Genomic DNA, 24134 nt, shown 5'->3' on the forward strand with positions numbered 1-24134 from the left:
TGAGATCAAGGAAAGAGTTGGTGAAGTAAATTACAAAGTATACCAGGCAGGTAAACGGAAACCTGAACAGATTTATCATGTAAATCTGATAAAGCCCTGGAAGGATCGGTCTGCCTTGTCAGCGGAGCTGGCCCGTCCCGTCTGCTCACATACCGTACCGGAGGTACGGGTTGCAGAGACTCTCTCGGAGCGGCAAAAGACTGAGGTCAGGCAGTTTTTACTTCACAACCAAAAGTTTTTCTCAGAAAAACCCGGGCAGACTACGCTAATGAAACATGACATCGTAACGGAACCTGGTGTCACGGTTCACATAAAGCCCTACCGAATCCCGGAAGCGCGCCGTGAAGCCGTTTCCCGAGAAGTGAAGGCAATGTTAGAGTTAGGAGTCATTGAGGAATCGCACAGTGCGTGGTCCAGCCCGATTGTGCTAATTCCTAAACCGGACGGCACCATCCGGTTCTGCAATGACTTCAGGAAACTGAATGTGGTCTCAAAATTTGATGCCTATCCTATGCCCCGGGTCGACGAGTTAATAGATCGGTTAGGAAAAGCCCGGTATATTACGACCCTAGATCTAACAAAGGGGTATTGGCAGATCCCTCTGGCGGAGGCTGCCAGAGAAAAGACGGCATTTGCTACCCCAGAAGGTCTATTTCAGTATGTGTATATGCCGTTTGGACTGCACGGAGCACCGGCGACCTTCCAGAGACTGATGGATCGAGTCCTGAGGCCACATAGGCAGTACGCTTCGGCCTATTTGGACGACATTGTCATTTACAGCTTGGACTGGGAGACTCATCTCCAGAAAGTACAAGCTGTGATTGACGACCTGTGGGAGGCAGGTCTAACCGCAAACCCCAAGAAATGTCACATCGGGTTAGAAGAAACCCGGTATTTGGGGTATGTAATTGGGAGGGGTGTTGTTAAACCCCAGGTTGATAAGATTCAGGCGGTTCAGGACTGGCCACAACCTGTCAACAAGAAGCAGGTGCAAGCCTTCCTGGGGATCGCCGGCTATTATCGCCGGTTCATACCCAATTTTGCAGCCATCGCTACCCCCCTGACGGATCTTACAAAAGGGAAAGACTCCGTCATGATTAAATGGAGTTTAGCGGCTGAAGAAGCCTTCCATAGCCTAAAACGGGCACTTTGCTCTCAGCCCGTACTGGTGACTCCGGACTTCCGCAGCGAGTTTGTGGTACAAACGGATGCCTCTGATACCGGTATCGGGGCCGTACTGTCACAAGTGAGGGACGGAGTGGAACACCCGGTCCTCTATCTCAGCAGGAAGCTGAATAAACACGAGCAAAGGTATGCAGTCGTGGAAAAAGAGTGCCTAGCCATTAAGTGGGCTCTAGAGGCCCTCAAATATTACCTGGTGGGCCGAAAGTTCAGGCTGATCACTGACCATGCCCCTCTCAAGTGGATGCACTTGAACAAGGAACGGAATAGCCGGGTGACCCGGTGGTTCCTTGCCCTGCAGGCCTACACTTTTACGGTGGAGCACCGTCCAGGGGTACAGATGGGGAATGCAGATGCCCTGTCCCGAGTGCACTGTTTGGCGGGTGTCATTGCTCGACCGGAGTGGTCTGAGCAGAGGGGGGGATATGTGAGAATCATGTGGGAATAGTGGATGAGGGCAGGTATATCTCGCCCAGATTCCTTTCCTATGTGGCCTAGTCTGGTCAGTATCGCACCTGCTTACTAATGGATAATGGGAGGTGGATATAAAAGGATGCCAGGTGGTTGTGTGAGTGTCTCAGCCTGGGAACACAGAGAGCTTGTCTGTGTGAGAGACACACACGTGAGTGAAAGCAGTGCCCACTGCAACTGTGGTTTGGCTGGACGGGAGAAGCCCGCCGGTTGGTAGTTAGGTTGTCCATTGTTTAGTTAGTGCCGGACAGGCAAGGATTTGTTTTATGTTTTATTTCCTTTTGCATTGCTTTCACTATTAATAAACCTGACCCAGGGTCAGTTGCACCCGAATCCCAGCTCTGCGCCTGAGTTTCATGCAGAACGCATGTGACCTTTGACCTCAGCAAAGGCGATCCCGGAGTGTTTTATTACAATATGCATTGATAAACTCAAGAGGATATGTTATATTGTGTATTTATAATCCCCCCCCCCCCCCGGCCAGTGTGTCAGTTCTTCAAATGGCAATGAGCTTTGCTTTAAATTACCTAGATGCATATGTTATATGTATGGGGGACCTTAATTTGGTTAAGGATAATTCCCTTGATAGAATCTGGTTGGACAGTGGGATTTCTGGGGTAACCCCGTCTACATTTTTGTCTCTACTAGCATTGTTCATGGGAGGCAGTGGTTGGCTGGATTTATGGAGGATGCGTCATCCTCAGGTAAGGGGGTATACTTGTCATTCGTTCACTAGACGTACCTTGACCCGTATAGACTACATTTTCGGCTCCAGTGGTTTATCTATGTAGGTAGATAGCACAGAACATGGTCCAAGGGGGTCTCAGATCATAGTCCAGTTATACTTAGACTTAATTTTGGTCAATCAAAACATAGTGCATTCTGGAAGCGAAATCCATTCTGGCTGAAATTAATAGGTCCTAGTGATAGAACTATAGATCAATTAAACTGTTTTATCGCGTCCCACCCTGAACCCCAGAATATTAACTTATTTTGGGATGCCCTTAAGTCGTACTTCATAGGATGTTTATCTTCTACAATTTCTTATATTAAATGGGTAACCTCGGGGGAGGACGATAAGATGGAACAGCGACTAAAAGACTCAGAAGCAGCATACCTATATAGCCAAACTAATGAGAATAGAGTTGTATGGTTGACCTCCCAGAGGTTATATACCCAGTATATGGACACTAAATCCAAATGTAAATTATTTTTTTACTCGTCAGTCCTATTTTGAACTGGGGAACCAGTCGAGTAAATTTTTGGCTTTTTTGGTGCATCAGCGCAACACATCTAACACCGTAGTCCAAATTCGGAGAGCGGATAATTCGGTGGCGACCTCAACAGAGGATATACTTCATCGTTTTTATGATTATTACAGAGCATTATACAGCTCTAGGAGTGGCCTCAAGGACCCGTTACACTAAGCGATATCGCTAGCAATATCGTTATAACGTCACTGGTTTTGTGACGCAGCAGCGATATTGCTAGCGATATGGCAATGTGTGATACTTACCTCCGACTGGCTCCCCTGCTGATTATCGCTGATCGCGCAAGAACGTCCTGGGCCGTTTCTCGTCGGCCACTTCCTGCTGCGGCGACGAGCGACGCGTGGAGGCGGGCGGGAGGACGTCTTCATCGCCTCATCTGACAGGTAAGTAGCGACCCCCGACCGCTGCTATGTCGCTGGTGAGATCTGCCTGTTTGTCAGCTCACTAGCGACCACTTAGCGATGCACCAGCGATCCTGACCAGGTCATATCGTGGTCGGGATCGCTGGTGCATCGCTAAGTGTAACGGTATCCTCAGTGTCCTAGAATGCCTGGACTACCTATTGTTCTACTGAACAAGCTTTCTTGGACACTGACTTTACCATAGAAGAAATAGAAGGTGCCATAATGGATATGGCCTCTGGGAAGGCTCCCGAGCCAGACGGGTTTCCCATTGAATTGTACAGAAAATATAGGGACATATTGGCACCACTTCTTTTAAGAGTGTTTAGGGTGATCTGGGAGGGAGAATGTTTACCGGACCCCTTATATGAAGCTAATATTATTATACTTAAGAAAGAAGGGAAAGACCCCCTTGAGTGTGGATCTTATCGCCCCATATCGCTGATTAATGTGGACCATAAAATTTTCACCAAGGTTCTGGCCACTTGACTGAACACTGCTATATTGAATCCTATACACCCTGACCAGACTGGTTTCATGCATGGTAAGAGCATCGCTATCAATATCAGCCGGGTCCAATCAGTAATTCAATATAGTTCTTTAGTGCCGGATAATAATTTAGCTTTAGCGTCATTGGACGCGGCTAAAGCCTTTGATTCTCTTGAATGGCCCTTCTTGTTTGCATGCCTACGGAGATATGGCTTTGGTGCTAGGTTTCAAAAATAGATCATGCAATATATGCAAAACCTAAAGCTCGTGTAATTATAAATAACTCTGCATTGGAATAGTTTTCTCTATCTAGGGGTGCTCCCTGTCCCCGCCCTCTTTGTTCTTGCGATCGAGGCACTAGCAATACGCATACGGTCCTTACTATTATAGATAAATTTAGTAAATGCTCCGGACTACATATTAATTGGGATAAATCCGCCCAATTATCCTTCTCTCATAGCCCAACGGCCCACCTTGATACTTTGTCTTTGTTGCCTGTGGTGTCTCATTTTAAATAATTAGAAATTAATATATCCAAAAATAGTGAAGCTTGACCTACAACTCAATATCATTCCCTTACTGGAATTAGACTGGAATTAGTCAAAATTAAATTTGCCTCGTGGGGTAAACTTTTGTTATCTGTAGTCGGCCATATAAATTTAATTAAAATGATTTTACTTCCTAAGCTCAGCTACTCCCTCCAACATAGTGCGGTGTTGATTCCAAAATCCTTCTTCACAAATTTAAATTCCCTGACCACGTCTTTCATATGGGGGAAAGCCAGACCCAAGCTTAAACTCTCCACTCTACAGAGGTCCAAACAGATGGGGGGAGCGACGCTACCGGATTTTTATTTATATTATCTGGCCGGACAAATCAAAGCCTTAAGTAAGTGGATGCCCGATAAACACCTACCCAACTCAGAAAGTCATTTAATTCACGCTGCAAAGGTTGATTGCCCATTAGGCTTTCTAGGAGCAGATACATTTAATGTCCTGCGATTACTACCTTTACTTCAATTAGCGCAGCGTCAGTTTGGAGGCAAATTAAAAAAGTAATTCACTTTGAGGATATCATAGTTGAAATGCCGCTTTGGAATAACACTAAGGCTAAGTTCACACGTAGCGGAATTCCCACAGAAGTTACCGCGAGAATTCTGGAATTCCATTTCCTGGGAAAATCACATTTTAAATTCCCGCGATTTTCCCGTGGAAAAACTAGCGATTTGTAAGCGTAATTAGCTTGCAGAATGCTAGGGTTTTCCGAGTGATCTGGAGCATCGCTTGAAGAACTGATTGACAGGTTGGTCACACTCGTCAAACACAGTCTTTGACTAGTGTGACCAACTTTTGCTCAATATGAGGATTGGGGTGAGATTCTTGAATCTCCAATTGGGGTGTCCCCATCAGTCAATAATAGAATGACCCAGTTGTATATCATACTTCAGTCATATCTAACTCCGTTGCGGATATTTAAAATGGGTCGATCCCGAACATCAGAATGTGTGAGATGCCGCTTGCTGGAAGCAAACTTTATACACATGGTATAGGGTTGCCCTATTATCCTATCTTACTGGAGTCAAGTAACGTCGTTGTTGACATCTCTGGTACAAATCCCTGTTCCTCTCAGCCCTCCAGTCTGCTTATTTGGGGTGCTAGACGAAGAAATTTGGGGGCACTATGTTAAAATTTTTCTGTGTGAGACACTCTTTCTGGCTAGAAAGATGCTGGCATTACGCTGGATGAGTGGTGCTCATCCCTCTCTCAGGGCGTGGATTGAATTGGTAAACTCAATTATACCGTTCGAGCAAACATTATATCAAAACAGAGGATGTTTAGGGAAATTTGACAAGCTTTGGGACAGGTGGAACTCTTCTCATCTTACTGTAGCGGGACATGGTGGCCTGGCACCATCATGAATGTCATGATTAAAATACATCAAGTCATACTCTATGTCATCAGATAGCTGTTAATATTACACAAAGGTACTTGGGGGTGGGATAGGAACTTTAGTTATAGTTTAATTAGGTGTATAATGTCATTTTTGAGATACATGTTACCAAATAGACATAAAGTTGAGTAATGTCTTCTGTTCATTTGGCTAATGGTTTATTATACGTATAGCAATATATGGACTCATGAAACTGAAATTGTACAAGCAATTTACTGTACAAATTTGTCGTCCTTTTGTAATTACCTTGACAAGTGTATATATACTGCCTTGGTTGTATACATGTGTAAATGTTGTTTTATGGTTAATAAACGAATTAAAAAAAAGGCAGATTATAAGGAACTCAGAAAGAGAATCAGAGAGATCCAATGGCTGGATATCCTTAAGGCTAGGTTCACGTTGCATTAGGAGCATCCGTTTAACAGATCCGTTAAACGGATGCTCTAACGCAGATGTAATTTCTGACATAATTTGTGACCATAGTGCTAATGTATGCGCTAACGCATGGTAGCTGCTCGTTACCATGCGCTACCATGCGTTAGCCCATACAGTTCTATGGACAGCGAATGGGTCCTTTCGCTGTGCGCTAGACCCGACGCACCTCCAAACGCTGCAGACCCCGTTCGAGGGTGCGTCATGAAGTAACGCATCATTGCTAGCGCATGCCGATTTTGGCATGCTTTATGATGCGCTACTGTCATTGCGGGCAATGGCGACGCTAACGCATCTGTTATTTAGCGTTAGTGCCGCTATGTAATGGATGCTGTCAGCGCATTGCCCACAACGCAATGTGAACCCAGCCTAAGGACAAAAATGTCCAGGAAGGATGGGAAATTTTGAAAAATTAGATTCTCAAAGCACAATCGTTAACAATTCTGAAAAGAGGGAAGAATGTGAAGCATTTAAGGAAACCAGGATGGATGAACACAGAACTTAAACACATGCTAAAAAGGAAGAAAGAAATGTTTATCAAATGGAAAGAGGGAGGCATATCTAAAGAAGAAGATAACGCTGTCTGCAGAGCCTGCAGGGGACGCATCAGATTAGCTAAAGCTGACAATGAATTAAGGCTTACAAGAGATGTCAAAAGCAACAAAAAAGGATTTTGGGGATATGTCAAAAGTAAAAGAAAAGTCAAAGATGCTATAGGATTTTGACAAGATGAAAATGATGAAATGGTAAGAAAGGATGTTGAGAAGGCCGAACTTTTAAATTCCTATTTATATCAACTGATCTTCACTGTCCTATTAAAGAAATAGAAGAATCCAGGCTATCTATAAACAGAAAGATAGTGTCCTGATCCAGGCTGGGTTTTGTATCCTGTCTCTCTTTCCCGGTCTGATCATGTCAAGGGTTAATTTTTCTCTGCCTCGTTCTGGCATCAGGTCGGCTATTTCTCTCCACTGCATCCTGCAGGCAGAGTCAGTTATAGTTTCTGCCTACAGTGTGCGTAGCTGACTCTGCGTACCCTGATTTGTCCTGCTGCTTTTCCAGACTGTACCCGTGTCTGTTTATTCCCCTCCCAACCCTGTGTTCCCCTTTCGTGTTTGGACTCCCCGGTATTTGACTTGGCTTGGACTCTGACCTGCTGTTTTGTCTATGGCCTTTGGCGCTGCAGGTCTGCTCATGCTGTGTGCAGGCCTCCCCTCACTCTTTTGCCATCTAGTGGAGCTGCTCCTACCTGCATTGCAGCAGCGTGATATTATAACTGACCGTAGACAGTTTTTTTCTTTCATCTTTGCTTCTCTGTTTATGGATCCGCTCCATACTTTGGCGGATCAGATGTCTAGTCTGACGCAAGTGAGGCAGGATTTGTCTGTGGAACATAGGGCTCTGGCCACTTCCCATAACCAACTGCAGAATGAGCTGTCTGTGACGTTAACACCCTTCAGGGTTCTATTTCCCAATCTACCTGTAAGTATTCTGACCCTGTAGATGTCTTGCTACACTCTCCCGAACCTACAGTCAGGCTCCCAGATACCTTCTCTGGAGAAAAGGAGAAATTCTGTACGTTCAGGGAAAGTTGTAAGCTGCTGTTCTCTCTTAGACCAGATCCTCTGGAGATGAAAGTCAAAGGGTGGGGATAATTATTTCAATACTGCAGGAGGGTCCCCAAAAGTGGGCTTTTTCTTTACCTGCTTCTGCCCCTGAACGTTTGTCTGTGGATAGGTTTTTTTAGGCCTTAGGACTGATTTTTGACCAACCGGACCGGGTCATGGTGGCAGAGGACACAATCATGGGTCTCTCCCAGAGTAAACTCAATGCCGAATGGTATTGCTCTGAGTTTAGATGGTGGTCTACTGAAGCGACCTGGAACGAGTCCGCACTAAGATGTCAGTTCAGGAGGGGACTGTCAGATCTTCTTAAGGACGCTCTGACTCTCCATCCTCCACCCAGCTCCTTGGAGGAGGCTATAACTCAGGCCATTCGTAAGGATTGGAGGTTGCGTAAGAGAGGTGTAATGCAGTAAGAGATTCCATTGCATCCGGCTAATGTGGTGCCTCACAACCTCAAGGAAAAGGAGAGGAGGCGACGACTAGAAGGGAGATAATGTTTTTTTTGTGGAGATCCTGGACATTGGATATAGGACTGCCCCTCTCGCCCATCGACTAACAAGCTGCCGAGTCTGGGTGATTGCCGAGGAGGTCACCCAGACTCTCAGGTACCTTTTTCCTCATTTCAAAAAATATTGTTGGAGGTGGAACTTTGTTTGTGGGAGTTGCTACACGCCACTTCAGCTTTTGTGGATTTTGGGTCATCTATGAACTTTATTGACTCTAACTTGGTGACCAAGTGTAAGTTAGGGACAGTTAGGCTTGAGACTTCAATTCATATTATTGCCATTGACAAAAGACCGCTGGTTAAGAATGTTGTTAACTTTGTCTCAGAGGAGTTCCTCCTCAAGGTGGGTTCCTTGCATCAGGAACATTATCTCATGCTATGCCCTAGACAATCTTCCAGCGGGACTGGTGTTGGGATTTCCTTGGTTACAGTTACACAACCCTGTTATAGACTGGGAGGTCTTTCCATCACATTGCTCTTTTGATTGTACAATTATTCTGATTCCGGGTGGTAAATTGCCTAAGGCCCGTTTGTACAACCTCTCCGGCCCGGATCGATCCGCTATGAAGGAGTATATCTCTGAAAGCGTATGGACCCTGGAAAGGTACAGGCCTTTGTTGATTGGGTACAACCCAGAGACCTTAAGGGTCTTCAGCGTTTTTGTGGTTTTGCCAATTATTACTGTAAATTCATTAATGGGTTTTCTCAGGTGGTCAAGCCCCTCACTGATCTCACTTGTAAGGGGGCTGATCTCAAAAACTGGTCTGTTCCAGCAGTGGTGGCTTTTTCTTCATTAAAAGAATGTTTTATGGTTGCCCCTGTGTTGATCCAGCCTGATCTGTCTGAACAGTCCATTGTTGAAGTGGACGCATCGGAGGTGGGGGTGGCGGCGGTGTTGTCCCAAGGACCTGTCACTTTAACTAATTTAAGACCTTGTTCCTTTTTCTCTAAGAAATTTTCTCCTGCTGAGAGAATTACGATGTCAGAAATCGGGAGTTATTAGCCATAAAACTGGCTTTTGAAGAATGGAGGCACTTTCTGGAGGGGGGCTGTTCATTAGATCACGGTGATTACGGACCACAAGTACTTGTCCTACATTGAGTCTGCTAAACGTTTGACTCCTAGACAGGAGAGGTGGTCGCTTTTTTTTTAAGCTTTCATTTTTCCACCTCCTTTCGACCTGGTTCCAAGACAGTCAAGGCTCATGCCTTACCTCGCAGCTTGGATCCGATATCACCTCCCGAACCTCCTTCCCCTATTCTTCAGCACGGGGTGGTCATTGCTGGTGTGTCCTCAGAATTGGAGCTGGATATTAGTGAGCCTCAGTCTCTTGCTCCTTCGTCTTTGTCTGATGGTAAGCTCTTCGTTACTGTCCAATACCGGTAGGGTGCTCCGAAAGTTTCATTATTCTGCTCTAAGTGGGCATCCTGGAATCTTAGCCACCCAGAGAGCTATTGCTAGGTTGTTTTGGTGGTCCTCTATGACGTCTGATGTTGCCGTGTTTGTGTCTGCTTGTGATACGTGTGCTTGTGCTAAAGTCTCCCATAACCGGCCGGCCGGGGAATTGGTGCAATTGCCAATTCCGGATAGACCTTGGACTCATTTGTTCATGGATTTTATTACTGATCTCCCTCGTTCCAATGGTAAAATGGTGTTCTGGGTGGTGGTTGACAGATTCAGTAAGCAGGCACATTTTGTACCTTTGGCAGGACTGCCTAATGCAGAGACACTAAGTTGTTTGTGAAGCACGTTGTGCGGTTACATGGCGAGTCTCTGAGTGTGGTTTCTGATAGAGAGTTACAATCTGTGTCCAAATTGTGGAGGGCTTTAATAATAATAATCTTTATTTTTATATAGTGCTAACATATTCCGTAGCGCTTTACAGTTTGCACACATTATCATCGCTGTCCCCGATGGGGCTCACAATCTAAATTCCCTAACTGTATGTCTTTTGGAATGGCTTTAAGTAAAAGGTTGGGTATTAGCTTGACCTTCTCCTCAGCCTACCAAAACGAGACCAATGGTCAGATGGAGAGGACCAATCAGTCACTTGAACAAATTTTGCGGTGTCTTGCCACGTCTCAGCAAGATGATTGGTGCTCTTCATTTTTCATGGCTGAGTTTTTGTTTAATAATCGGATTAATCAGTCCTCTGGCACCTCTCTATTCTTTTGTAACTATGGTTTTCACCCACATTTTGGCGAATTTTCCATTTGGATTCAGGATATCCAGGGGCGGATTCGACAGTTTAACGGTTGGGGGATGTTTGGAGAGAAGTCCAGAACATTGGGGAGGCTCAAGGAAAACAAACATTTTGCTGATAAACGACGATCTATAGGACCTGTATTTCTGGAAGGCGATAAAGTGTGGTTGTCTACCAAGAACATACCATAGAAGGTTACTTCTGCTAAGCAGGGTCCTAAGTTTAATAGTCCTTATGAAGTCATTGATGTTGTCAATCCAGTTGCCTTTCGTTTACTCTTACCTCTGTTGCTTCGGATTCCCAATGTGTTTCATAAGTCCCTCCTGAAGTCATTTGTACCTTCCGCTGTGGAGTCTCTATCCCTTCCGTCACCTGTCTCTGTGGATGGTCAGACTGAGTATGAAGTGGAACGGATTGTGTATTTTTATTATTTATTATTATTTATTTATATAGCGCTATTAATTCCATGGTGCTGTACATGGGAAGGGGGGGTTACATACAAAGTTATAGATATCGTTACATACAAAGTTATTGATATTGTTAACAGTAAACAAATTTACAATGACGGACTGGTACAGAGGGGAGAGGACCCTGTCCTTGCGGACTTACATTCTACAGGATAGTGAGGAAGAGACAGAAGGTCGGGGTGCAGCAGCTCATGCGGTGGTGAGGCGGCAGAATGGTTATTGCAGGCTGTAAGCTTTCCTGAAAAGATGGGTTTTCAGGTTCCGTTTGAAGGATCCGAGGGTGGTGGATAATCGGACGTGTTGAGGCATGGAATTCCAGAGGATAGGGGATATTCGGGAGAAATCTTGGAGGCGGTTGTGTGAGGAACGAATAAGTGTGGAGGAGAGTAGGAGGTCTTGGGAGTATCGAAGATTACGTGAAGGAAGATATTGGGAGATTAGTATTGGGATTCTCGCATGGAGCGCCGTTCACTTCAGCATTTGGTTCATTGGAGGGGGTACGGCCCTGAGGATCGATCGTGGGTCCCGACAGGATCTGTCCATACTGATCGCCTGGCCTTTCACGCATGTTATACTGGGAAGCCTGTGGGTCCGATGGCCCCCCTTGAGAGGAGGGTACTGTCATGATCCGGGCCGGATTTTGTATCAAATTGTTGGAAATCGGCTGTTTGCCTACTTTGATGCCAAATCTGATGCCCAGAACCCATGGGCCAGGCTAGAGGGATCTGGGTTTGATGTGAGGCATCACTACCGGTGTATTCTTAGTGTGAGATCAGTGACCGAAAGTCATTTAAGCCCTTAAAAACATCATTTACTTATTCAAATGGCCAAAATCGACTGCCCACTTTGATGCCAGTTCTGATGCCCAGAACCCATTTGGGCCAGGCTGGAGAAACCTGGTTTTGATGTTGGGCGCCATGTTCTATATGTCTGCAGTGTGAGATCAGTGACCCAAAGTCATTTAATCCCTTTAACGCTCTTTGGTGCCCATTTTTGTACTAGTTTTATAGTTTTTGTAGCTGTTTTTAAGTGTATTCACATCAGGGCGCCTCGCTGTGTTGTGTTTTATTATTGTGATGCTTATTTTTTGTTGGTAAACATAGAAATGAAAAACAGAAAAGAAAGAATTGCCGAGTAAGAAACCAACTTCAGCCTCGTCAGCCCCGCTGGGATCCATTCAGGGTGCACCAGGGTCAGTCCACACCCGAGTCTCATGTATGCCTGCGGCTTTGTGTTCGGTCAGGGACCTGCGGCAGCCCGGTCTGTATAGGGCTGTGACTGTTGCGCTGGTTAGTACAGATGGCTGACAAGCCCTGTGCTTCAGCACTGACACATCTGTAACTTGCTCCCAATACACAGGCAGACACCTAGACTTCTGTGCCAGTCTCAGCACTGTGGACTCGGGCTGCTGATGTGCAGTAGGCGCCTGGCAGTGCAGCCGGACTCTGCTCACTAGTTGTGGAGACTTGATGCTGGCCCTTTAATACACCAGAGAATCCTCCAGGAACATGGCGGAGTCCGGCGGCGGGGAGTTTCTCTCACTGGAGCAGAGCAGGTGAGCAAGCTCCGGTATCGGACCCTCCCCATGTAACGTTTCCTCGTTCAGTGTACTGGGAGCTACGGACATACGCCGGCTGCAGGCGGGCAGCTGTTAGAAGGGAGTCCGGGGATGTTGGATGAGGCTAGGCCGCAGGAGCTGTAGGTTCTCACTGCAGCCAGCACTAACTTTTCCTCACTGCTAGCAGCGTGTTCCGAGAGGCGCCCTGCTCCCTGCATGAGCTTCCCACCGCCAGCCTGCTAGTGAGCTGAGGACAGGGCTGCACCCCAGCAATGGCAGCACTGCACCCCCCAGCATGAGCTTCCCACCGCCAGCCTGCTAGTGAGCTGAGGACAGGGCTGCACCCCAGCAATGGCAGCACTGCACCCCCCAGCATGAGCTTCCCACCGCCAGCCTGCTAGTGAGCTGAGGACAGGGCTGCACCCCAGCAATGGCAGCACTGCACCCCCCAGCATGAGCTTCCCACCGCCAGCCTGCTAGTGAGCTGGGGACAGGGCTGCACCCCAGCAATGGCAGCACTGCACCCCCCAGCATGAGCTTCCCACCTCCAGCCTGCTAGTGAGCTGAGGACAGGGCTGCACCCCAGCAATGGCAGCACTGCACCCCCCAGCATGAGCTTCCCACCTCCAGACTGCTAGTGAGCTGAGGGAAGGGCTGCACCCCAGCAATGGCAGCACTGCACCCCCCCAGCATGAGCTTCCCACCGCCAGCCTGCTAGTGAGCTGAGGACAGGGCTGCACCCCAGCAATGGCAGCACTGCACCCCCCAGCATGAGCTTCCCACCGCCAGCCTGCTAGTGAGCTGAGGGAAGGGCTGCACCCCAGCAATGGCAGCACTGCGCCCCCCAGCATGAGCTTCCCACCGCCAGCCTGCTAGTGAGCTGAGGGAAGGGCTGCACCCCAGCAATGGCAGCACTGCACCCCCCAGCATGAGCTTCCCACCACCAGCCTGCTAGTGAGCTGAGGACAGGGCTGCACCCCAGCAATGGCAGCACTGCACCCCCCAGCATGAGCTTCCCACCGCCAGCCTGCTAGTGAGCTGAGGACAGGGCTGCACCCCAGCAATGGCAGCACTGCACCCCCCAGCATGAGCCTCCCACCGCCAGCCTGCTAGTGAGCTGAGGACAGGGCTGCACCCCAGCAATGGCAGCACTGCACCCCCCAGCATGAGCTTCCCACCTCCAGCCTGCTAGTGAGCTGAGGACAGGGCTGCACCCCAGCAATGGCAGCACTGCACCCCCCAGCATGAGCTTCCCACCGCCAGCCTGCTAGTGAGCTGAGGACAGGGCTGCACCCCAGCAATGGCAGCACTGCACCCCCCAGCATGAGCTTCCCACCGCCAGCCTGCTAGTGAGCTGAGGACAGGGCAGCACCCCAGCAATGGCAGCACTGCACCCCCCAGCATGAGCTTCCCACCGCCAGCCTGCTAGTGAGCTGAGGACAGGGCTGCACCCCAGCAATGGCAGCACTGCACCCCCCAGCATGAGCTTCCCACCGCCAGCCTGCTAGTGAGCTGAGGACAGGGCTGCACCCCAGCAATGGCAGCACTGCACCCCCCAGCATGAGCTTCCCACCGCCAGCCTGCTAGTGAGCTGAGGACAGGGCTGCACCCCAGCAATGGCAGCACTGAACCCCCCCAGCATGAGCTTCCCACCGCCAGCCTGCTAGTGAGCTGAGGGAAGGGCTGCACCCCAGCAATGGCAGCACTGCACCCCCCAGCATGAGCTTCCCACCGCCAGCCTGTTAGTGAGCTGAGGACAGGGCTGCACCCCAGCAATGGCAGCACTGCACCCCCCAGCATGAGCTTCCCACCGCCAGCCTGCTAGTGAGCTGAGGACAGGGCTACACCCCAGCAATGGCAGCACTGCACCCCCCAGCATGAGCTTCCCACCGCCAGCCTGCTAGTGAGCTGAGGGAAGGGCTGCACCCCAGCAATGGCAGCACTGCACCCCCCAGCATGAGCTTCCCACCGCCAGCCTGCTAGTGAGCTGAGGAAAGGGCTGCACCCCAGCAATGGCAGCACTGCACCCCCCAGCATGAGCTTCCCACCTCCAGCCTGCTAGTGAGCTGAGGACAGGGCTGCACCCCAGCAATGGCAGCACTGCACCCCCCAGCATGAGCTTCCCACCACCAGCCTGCTAGTGAGCTGAGGACAGGGCTGCACCCCAGCAATGGCAGCACTGCACCCCCCAGCATGAGCTTCCCACCGCCAGCCTGCTAGTGAGCTGAGGACAGGGCTGCACCCCAGCAATGGCAGCACTGCACCCCCCAGCATGAGCTTCCCACCGCCAGCCTGCTAGTGAGCTGAGGACAGGGCAGCACCCCAGCAATGGCAGCACTGCACCCCCCAGCATGAGCTTCCCACCGCCAGCCTGCTAGTGAGCTGAGGACAGGGCTGCACCCCAGCAATGGCAGCACTGCACCCCCCAGCATGAGCTTCCCACCGCCAGCCTGCTAGTGAGCTGAGGACAGGGCTGCACCCCAGCAATGGCAGCACTGCACCCCCCAGCATGAGCTTCCCACCGCCAGCCTGCTAGTGAGCTGAGGGAAGGGCTGCACCCCAGCAATGGCAGCACTGCACCCCCCAGCATGAGCTTCCCACCGCCAGCCTGCTAGTGAGCTGAGGACAGGGCTGCACCCCAGCAATGGCAGCACTGCACCCCCCAGCATGAGCTTCCCACCGCCAGCCTGCTAGTGAGCTGAGGACAGGGCTACACCCCAGCAATGGCAGCACTGCACCCCCCAGCATGAGCTTCCCACCGCCAGCCTGCTAGTGAGCTGAGGGAAGGGCTGCACCCCAGCAATGGCAGCACTGCACCCCCCAGCATGAGCTTCCCACCGCCAGCCTGCTAGTGAGCTGAGGAAAGGGCTGCACCCCAGCAATGGCAGCACTGCACCCCCCAGCATGAGCTTCCCACCTCCAGCCTGCTAGTGAGCTGAGGACAGGGCTGCACCCCAGCAATGGCAGCACTGCACCCCCCAGCATGAGCTTCCCACCACCAGCCTGCTAGTGAGCTGAGGACAGGGCTGCACCCCAGCAATGGCAGCACTGCACCCCCCAGCATGAGCTTCCCACCGCCAGCCTGCTAGTGAGCTGAGGACAGGGCTGCACCCCAGCAATGGCAGCACTGCACCCCCCAGCATGAGCTTCCCACCGCCAGCCTGCTAGTGAGCTGAGGACAGGGCTGCACCCCAGCAATGGCAGCACTGAACCCCCCCAGCATGAGCTTCCCACCGCCAGCCTGCTAGTGAGCTGAGGGAAGGGCTGCACCCCAGCAATGGCAGCACTGCACCCCCCAGCATGAGCTTCCCACCGCCAGCCTGCTAGTGAGCTGAGGACAGGGCTGCACCCCAGCAATGGCAGCACTGCACCCCCCAGCATGAGCTTCCCACCGCCAGCCTGCTAGTAAGCTGAGGAAAGGGCTGCACACCAGCAATGGCAGCACTGCACCCCCCAGCATGAGCTTCCCACCGCCAGCCTGCTAGTGAGCTGAGGACATGGCTGCACCCCAGCAATGGCAGCACTGCACCCCCCAGCATGAGCTTCCCACCGCCAGCCTGCTAGTGAGCTGAGGAAAGGGCTGCACCCCAGCAATGGCAGCACTGCAACCCCCAGCATGAGCTTCCCACCTCCAGCCTGCTAGTGAGCTGAGGACAGGGCTGCACCCCAGCAATGGCAGCACTGAACCCCCCAGCATGAGCTTCCCACCGCCAGCCTGCTAGTGAGCTGAGGACAGGGCTGCACCCCAGCAATGGCAGCACTGCACCCCCCAGCATGAGCTTCCCACCTCCAGCCTGCTAGTGAGCTGAGGACAGGGCTGCACCCCAGCAATGGCAGCACTGCACCCCCCAGCATGAGCTTCCCACCGCCAACCTGCTAGTGAGCTGAGGGAAGGGCTGCACCCCAGCAATGGCAGCACTGCACCCCCCAGCATGAGCTTCCCACCACCAGCCTGCTAGTAAGCTGAGGAAAGGGCTGCACCCCAGCAATGGCAGCACTGCACCCCCCAGCATGAGCTTCCCACCGCCAGCCTGCCAGTGAGCTGAGGACAGGGCTGCACCCCAGCAATGGCAGCACTGCACCCCCCAGCATGAGCTTCCCACCGCCAGCCTGCCAGTGAGCTGAGGACAGGGCTGCACCCCAGCAATGGCAGCACTGCACCCCCCAGCATGAGCTTCCCACCGCCAGCCTGCTAGTGAGCTGAGGAAAGGGCTGCACCCCTGCAATGGCAGCACTGAACCCCCCCAGCATGAGCTTCCCACCTCCAGCCTGCTAGTGAGCTGAGGACAGGGCTGCACCCCAGCAATGGTAGCACTGCACCCCCCAGCATGAGCTTCCCACCGCCAGCCTGCTAGTGAGCTGAGGGAAGGGCTGCACCCCAGCAATGGCAGCACTGCACCCCCCAGCATGAGCTTCCCACCTCCAGCCTGCTAGTGAGCTGGGGACAGGGCTGCACCCCAGCAATGGCAGCACTGCACCCCCCAGCATGAGCTTCCCACCGCCAGCCTGCCAGTGAGCTGAGGACAGGGCTGCACCCCAGCAATGGCAGCACTGAACCCCCCAGCATGAGCTTCCCACCGCCAGCCTGCTAGTGAGCTGAGGACAGGGCTGCACCCCAGCAATGGCAGCACTGAACCCCCCAGCATGAGCTTCCCACCGCCAGCCTGCTAGTGAGCTGAGGACAGGGCTGCACCCCAGCAATGGCAGCACTGAACCCCCCCAGCATGAGCTTCCCACCGCCAGCCTGCTAGTGAGCTGAGGAAAGGGCTGCACCCCAGCAATGGCAGCACTGCACCCCCCAGCATGAGCTTCCCACCGCCAGCCTGCTAGTGAGCTGAGGGAAGGGCTGCACCCCAGCAATGGCAGCACTGCACCCCCCAGCATGAGCTTCCCACCGCCAGCCTGCTAGTGAGCTGAGGAAAGGGCTGCACCCCTGCAATGGCAGCACTGAACCCCCCCAGCATGAGCTTCCCACCTCCAGCCTGCTAGTGAGCTGAGGACAGGGCTGCACCCCAGCAATGGCAGCACTGCACCCCCCAGCATGAGCTTCCCACCGCCAGCCTGCTAGTGAGCTGAGGGAAGGGCTGCACCCCAGCAATGGCAGCACTGCACCCCCCCCAGAATGAGCTTCCCACCGCCAGCCTGCCAGTGAGCTGAGGGAAGGGCTGCACCCCAGCAATGGCAGCACTGCACCCCCCAGCATGAGCTTCCCACCGCCAGCCTGCTAGGGAGCTGAGGGAAGGGCTGCACCTCAGCAGTGGCAGCACTGCAACCCCCCCAGCATGAACTTCCCACCGCCAGCCTGCCAGTGAGCTGAGGGAAGGGCTGACCCTCAGCATGAGCTTCCCACAGTCAGCCTGCTAATGAGCCGAGGGAAGGGCTGCACCCCAGCAATGGCAGCACTTCACCCCCAGCATGAGTTTCCCACAGCTAGCCTGCTAGTGAGCTGAGGGAAGGGCTGCAACCCCCAGCATGAGTTTCCCATAGCCAGCCTGCTAGTGAGCTGAGGGAAGGGCTACCCCCCAGCATGAGCTTCCCACAGTCAGCCTGCTAATGAGCCGAGGGAAGGGCTGCACCCCAGCAAGCAGTACCCATGGCCAGCCTGCTAGTGAGCAAAGGGGCTGCACCCCAGCAATGCACTGCACTCCCCTGCATGAGCTTCCCGCAGCCAGCCTGCTAGTGAGCCAAGGGCAGGGCTGCACCTCTCAGCATGAGCTTCCCACAGCCAGCCTGCTAGTGAGCCAAGGGCAGGGCTGCACCTCTCAGCATGAGCTTCCCACCGCCAGCCTGCCAGTGAGCTGAGGGAAGGGCTGCACCCCAGCAATGGCAGCACTGCACCCCCCAGCATGAGCTTCCCACCGCCAGCCTGCTAGGGAGCTGAGGGAAGGGCTGCACCTCAGCAGTGGCAGCACTGCAACCCCCAGCATGAACTTCCCACCGCCAGCCTGCCAGTGAGCTGAGGGAAGGGCTGACCCTCAGCATGAGCTTCCCACAGTCAGCCTGCTAATGAGCCGAGGGAAGGGCTGCACCCCAGCAATGGCAGCACTTCACCCCCAGCATGAGTTTCCCACAGCTAGCCTGCTAGTGAGCTGAGGGAAGGGCTGCAACCCCCAGCATGAGCTTCCCACAGTCAGCCTGCTAATGAGCTGAGGGAAGGGCTGCCCCCCAGCATGAGCTTCCCACAGTCAGCCTGCTAATGAGCCGAGGGAAGGGCTGCAACCCCCAGCATGAGTTTCCCATAGCCAGCCTGCTAGTGAGCTGAGGGAAGGGCTACCCCCCAGCATGAGCTTCCCACCGCCAGCCTGCCAGTGAGCTGAGGGAAGGGCTGCCCCCCAGCATGAGCTTCCCACAGTCAGCCTGCTAATGAGCTGAGGGAAGGGCTGCACCCCAGCAAGCAGTACCCATGGCCAGCCTGCTAGTGAGCAAAGGGGCTGCACCCCAGCAATGCACTGCACTCCCCTGCATGAGCTTCCCGCAGCCAGCCTGCTAGTGAGCCAAGGGCAGGGCTGCACCTCTCAGCATGAGCTTCCCACAGCCAGCCTGCTAGTGAGCTGAGGACAGGGCTGCACCCCAGCAATGGCAGCACTGCACCCCCCAGCATGAGCTTCCCACCGCCAGCCTGCCAGTGAGCTGAGGACAGGGCTGCACCCCAGCAATGGCAGCACTGCACCCCCCAGCATGAGCTTCCCACCGCCAGCCTGCTAGTGAGCTGAGGAAAGGGCTGCACCCCTGCAATGGCAGCACTGAACCCCCCCAGCATGAGCTTCCCACCTCCAGCCTGCTAGTGAGCTGAGGACAGGGCTGCACCCCAGCAATGGTAGCACTGCACCCCCCAGCATGAGCTTCCCACCGCCAGCCTGCTAGTGAGCTGAGGGAAGGGCTGCACCCCAGCAATGGCAGCACTGCACCCCCCAGCATGAGCTTCCCACCTCCAGCCTGCTAGTGAGCTGGGGACAGGGCTGCACCCCAGCAATGGCAGCACTGCACCCCCCAGCATGAGCTTCCCACCGCCAGCCTGCCAGTGAGCTGAGGACAGGGCTGCACCCCAGCAATGGCAGCACTGAACCCCCCAGCATGAGCTTCCCACCGCCAGCCTGCTAGTGAGCTGAGGACAGGGCTGCACCCCAGCAATGGCAGCACTGAACCCCCCAGCATGAGCTTCCCACCGCCAGCCTGCTAGTGAGCTGAGGACAGGGCTGCACCCCAGCAATGGCAGCACTGAACCCCCCCAGCATGAGCTTCCCACCGCCAGCCTGCTAGTGAGCTGAGGAAAGGGCTGCACCCCAGCAATGGCAGCACTGCACCCCCCAGCATGAGCTTCCCACCGCCAGCCTGCTAGTGAGCTGAGGGAAGGGCTGCACCCCAGCAATGGCAGCACTGCACCCCCCAGCATGAGCTTCCCACCGCCAGCCTGCTAGTGAGCTGAGGAAAGGGCTGCACCCCTGCAATGGCAGCACTGAACCCCCCCAGCATGAGCTTCCCACCTCCAGCCTGCTAGTGAGCTGAGGACAGGGCTGCACCCCAGCAATGGCAGCACTGCACCCCCCAGCATGAGCTTCCCACCGCCAGCCTGCTAGTGAGCTGAGGGAAGGGCTGCACCCCAGCAATGGCAGCACTGCACCCCCCCCAGAATGAGCTTCCCACCGCCAGCCTGCCAGTGAGCTGAGGGAAGGGCTGCACCCCAGCAATGGCAGCACTGCACCCCCCAGCATGAGCTTCCCACCGCCAGCCTGCTAGGGAGCTGAGGGAAGGGCTGCACCTCAGCAGTGGCAGCACTGCAACCCCCCCAGCATGAACTTCCCACCGCCAGCCTGCCAGTGAGCTGAGGGAAGGGCTGACCCTCAGCATGAGCTTCCCACAGTCAGCCTGCTAATGAGCCGAGGGAAGGGCTGCACCCCAGCAATGGCAGCACTTCACCCCCAGCATGAGTTTCCCACAGCTAGCCTGCTAGTGAGCTGAGGGAAGGGCTGCAACCCCCAGCATGAGTTTCCCATAGCCAGCCTGCTAGTGAGCTGAGGGAAGGGCTACCCCCCAGCATGAGCTTCCCACAGTCAGCCTGCTAATGAGCCGAGGGAAGGGCTGCACCCCAGCAAGCAGTACCCATGGCCAGCCTGCTAGTGAGCAAAGGGGCTGCACCCCAGCAATGCACTGCACTCCCCTGCATGAGCTTCCCGCAGCCAGCCTGCTAGTGAGCCAAGGGCAGGGCTGCACCTCTCAGCATGAGCTTCCCACAGCCAGCCTGCTAGTGAGCCAAGGGCAGGGCTGCACCTCTCAGCATGAGCTTCCCACCGCCAGCCTGCCAGTGAGCTGAGGGAAGGGCTGCACCCCAGCAATGGCAGCACTGCACCCCCCAGCATGAGCTTCCCACCGCCAGCCTGCTAGGGAGCTGAGGGAAGGGCTGCACCTCAGCAGTGGCAGCACTGCAACCCCCAGCATGAACTTCCCACCGCCAGCCTGCCAGTGAGCTGAGGGAAGGGCTGACCCTCAGCATGAGCTTCCCACAGTCAGCCTGCTAATGAGCCGAGGGAAGGGCTGCACCCCAGCAATGGCAGCACTTCACCCCCAGCATGAGTTTCCCACAGCTAGCCTGCTAGTGAGCTGAGGGAAGGGCTGCAACCCCCAGCATGAGCTTCCCACAGTCAGCCTGCTAATGAGCTGAGGGAAGGGCTGCCCCCCAGCATGAGCTTCCCACAGTCAGCCTGCTAATGAGCCGAGGGAAGGGCTGCAACCCCCAGCATGAGTTTCCCATAGCCAGCCTGCTAGTGAGCTGAGGGAAGGGCTACCCCCCAGCATGAGCTTCCCACCGCCAGCCTGCCAGTGAGCTGAGGGAAGGGCTGCCCCCCAGCATGAGCTTCCCACAGTCAGCCTGCTAATGAGCTGAGGGAAGGGCTGCACCCCAGCAAGCAGTACCCATGGCCAGCCTGCTAGTGAGCAAAGGGGCTGCACCCCAGCAATGCACTGCACTCCCCTGCATGAGCTTCCCGCAGCCAGCCTGCTAGTGAGCCAAGGGCAGGGCTGCACCTCTCAGCATGAGCTTCCCACAGCCAGCCTGCTAGTGAGCCAAGGGCCGGGCTGCACCTCTCAGCATGAGCTTCCCACAGCCAGCCTGCTAGTGAACCGAGGGAAGGGCTGCAACCGAGATCAGCACCCGACGTAATACAGCAGTATCCAAGGAGAACCATATTGCAGAAACTCAGTGTGAACAAGGCCTTATTTAATTCAATGGGTCTATCAGGGGCACATCTGCAACCCAATGTTCAGGGATTCAGAGATCTTGGAGATGAACGCACTATAAACACAGTGTGAACAGGCCTTAGGACATCTATCGAAACCTCGGTATAACATTTACATCTGTATAAGGGAACATTTACAATTGAGTTTTTAACAAATAAAATGTGTACCCATTCTAGTTTACAATGCTGTCCACATGGCCGTGTTGTTTTGTGGACCAAGTGGTCTGCACAAAAGCACCGAGACACATCAATGCAAGCTGTGGCAAGAAGGTTGTCAGCGTAGGTTCCAGAGGCTGGAGGCGCTATCAGGAGACGTGGAGGGGGCCGTAGGAGGGCAACAACCCAGCAGCAGGACCGCTACCTCCGCCTTTGTGCAAGGAGGAACAGGAGGAGCACTGCCAGAGCCCTGCAAAATGACCTCCAGAAGGCCGCAGTTGTGCATGTGTCTGTACAAACGGTTAGAAACTGACTCCATGAGGGTGGTCTAAGTGCCCGATGTCCACAGATGGGAGTTGTGCTCACAGCCCAACACCGTGCAGCCCTCCAAAGAAATGCCACCCCACACCATTACTGACCCACTGTCAAACCGGTCGTGCTGAAGGATGTTGCAGGCAGCAGATCGCTCTCCACGGTGTCTCCAGACTGTCACATGCTCAGGGTGAACCTGCTTTCATCTGTGAAGAGCACAGGGCACCAGTGGAGAATTTGCCAATCCTGGTTTTCTGTGGCAAATGCCAAGCGCCCTGCACAGTGTTGGGTTGTGAGCATAACCCCCATCTGTGGACGTCGGGCACTCAGACCATCCTCTTGGAGTCGGTTTCTAACAGTTTGTGCAGACACATGCACAATTGTGACCTGCTGAAGGTCAATTTGCAGGGCTCTGGCAGTGCTCCTCCTGTTCCTCCTTGCACAAAGACGTAGGTAGCGGTTATGCTGCTGGGTTGTTGCCCTCCTACAGCCCCCTCCACGTCTCCTTGTGTACTGGCCTATCTCCTGGTAGCGCCTCCAGCCTCTGGACACTACGCTGACTGACACAGTAAACCTTCTTGCCACAGCTCGCATTGATGTGCCATCCTGGGTGAGCTGCACTACGTGAGCCACTTGTGTGGGTTGTAGAGTCTGTCTCATGCTACCATGAGTGTGAAAGCGCGACCAACATTCAAAAGTGACCAAAATATCAGCCAGAAAGTATTGGTACTGAGATGTGGTCTGTGGGCCCCACCTGCAGAACCATTCCTTTATTGAGTGTCTTGATAATTGCCAATAATTTCCACCTGTTGTCTGTTCATTTTGCACAACAGCATGTGAAACTGATTGTCAATCAGTGTTGCTTCCTAAGTGGACAGTTTGATTTCACAGAAGTTTGATTTACTTGGAGTTATATTCTGTGGTTTAAGTGTTCCCTTTATTTTTTTTTTGAGCAGTGTGTGTGTGTATATATATATATATATATATATATATATATATATATATATATATATATATATACACACATATGAGTATGTGTGTCAGTGTCCAGCTCCAGCAATGAGACTCCTGGGTCTTTCCCACCTGGTAATCAAGTACCTGCACGGACTGGATTAGGAGTAGATCCTTCAATAGGAGAACAAAAAGGAAATCCAGCAAGAACTCAGCAAACCAGGGTTGGAGTAAAATGATGCTTTTCTTTATTTCTTCAACAAGGTAAAAAAACGACCCACAAGGATCAGAAACCAGAGTGCATGGCAGAAATAAGCGCAAATGGGACTTCGCGTTTCGGCGGCCTAATCCGCCTTCTTCACGGTCCAAACCTAATCTGCTCCTTGTATGTGGAGCCATATAAAAGGCAATCCTGAATAAAATTAGTGCAAATAATTACAAACATGTGTGCAGAAAAAGGGTTTAACCAATTCGCTACTGAGGATTAACTAGCAGCATTGCTACAAAATAGACAACTTTCTCTTATGTAATAAAAAATACAAATAAACGTCCTAAATAATGACATAATATATAGGATGATAAAAAAAATTAAAAAAAAAAAAAATTGAAAAAAGATTATATTTAACATAAATAAAAAATGCTCCACTGAAATCTCAATAATGTAGAATAATATCTGTACGGCTATTAAATCCTAAAGGAGTTCTTGTACCAATTTCAAAAATCCATTTACTTTCTCTAGCTAGAACCTTCCTGCGTAAGTCCCCCCCTCTAAGAGGTTTTTTTACTTGTTCAATTCCCATGAAGGAAATGCTAGATAAATTACCACTATGCACTTTAGAGAAATGGCGTGAAACAACTGAAGCTCCAACCAAAGGTAAATTTTTAGCATCGGATATGTGTTTTTCTCATCCTGGTTTTCAATGAATTC

At 52.5% G+C, this 24134-nt stretch overlaps 1 protein-coding gene across 1 annotated transcript in view; it reads left to right on the forward strand.

Annotated features, from left to right (window-relative positions):
- The first annotated feature begins 12315 nt into the window (after positions 1–12315).
- Positions 12316–24134, forward strand: part of KLHL26 (kelch like family member 26) — a 61090-nt gene continuing 49271 nt past the window's right edge. The window contains exon 1 of the mRNA XM_073548030.1: positions 12316–12551. Coding sequence (XP_073404131.1) covers positions 12505–12551 — 47 coding nt within the window. The 5' untranslated portion in view covers positions 12316–12504. The remainder of the gene's footprint in view (positions 12552–24134) is intronic.

Source organism: Dendrobates tinctorius, unplaced genomic scaffold (assembly GCF_039654945.1).
Source record: "Dendrobates tinctorius isolate UK_male_01 unplaced genomic scaffold, ASM3965494v1 ptg000011l, whole genome shotgun sequence".
Lineage (NCBI taxonomy): Eukaryota > Metazoa > Chordata > Amphibia > Anura > Dendrobatidae > Dendrobates > Dendrobates tinctorius.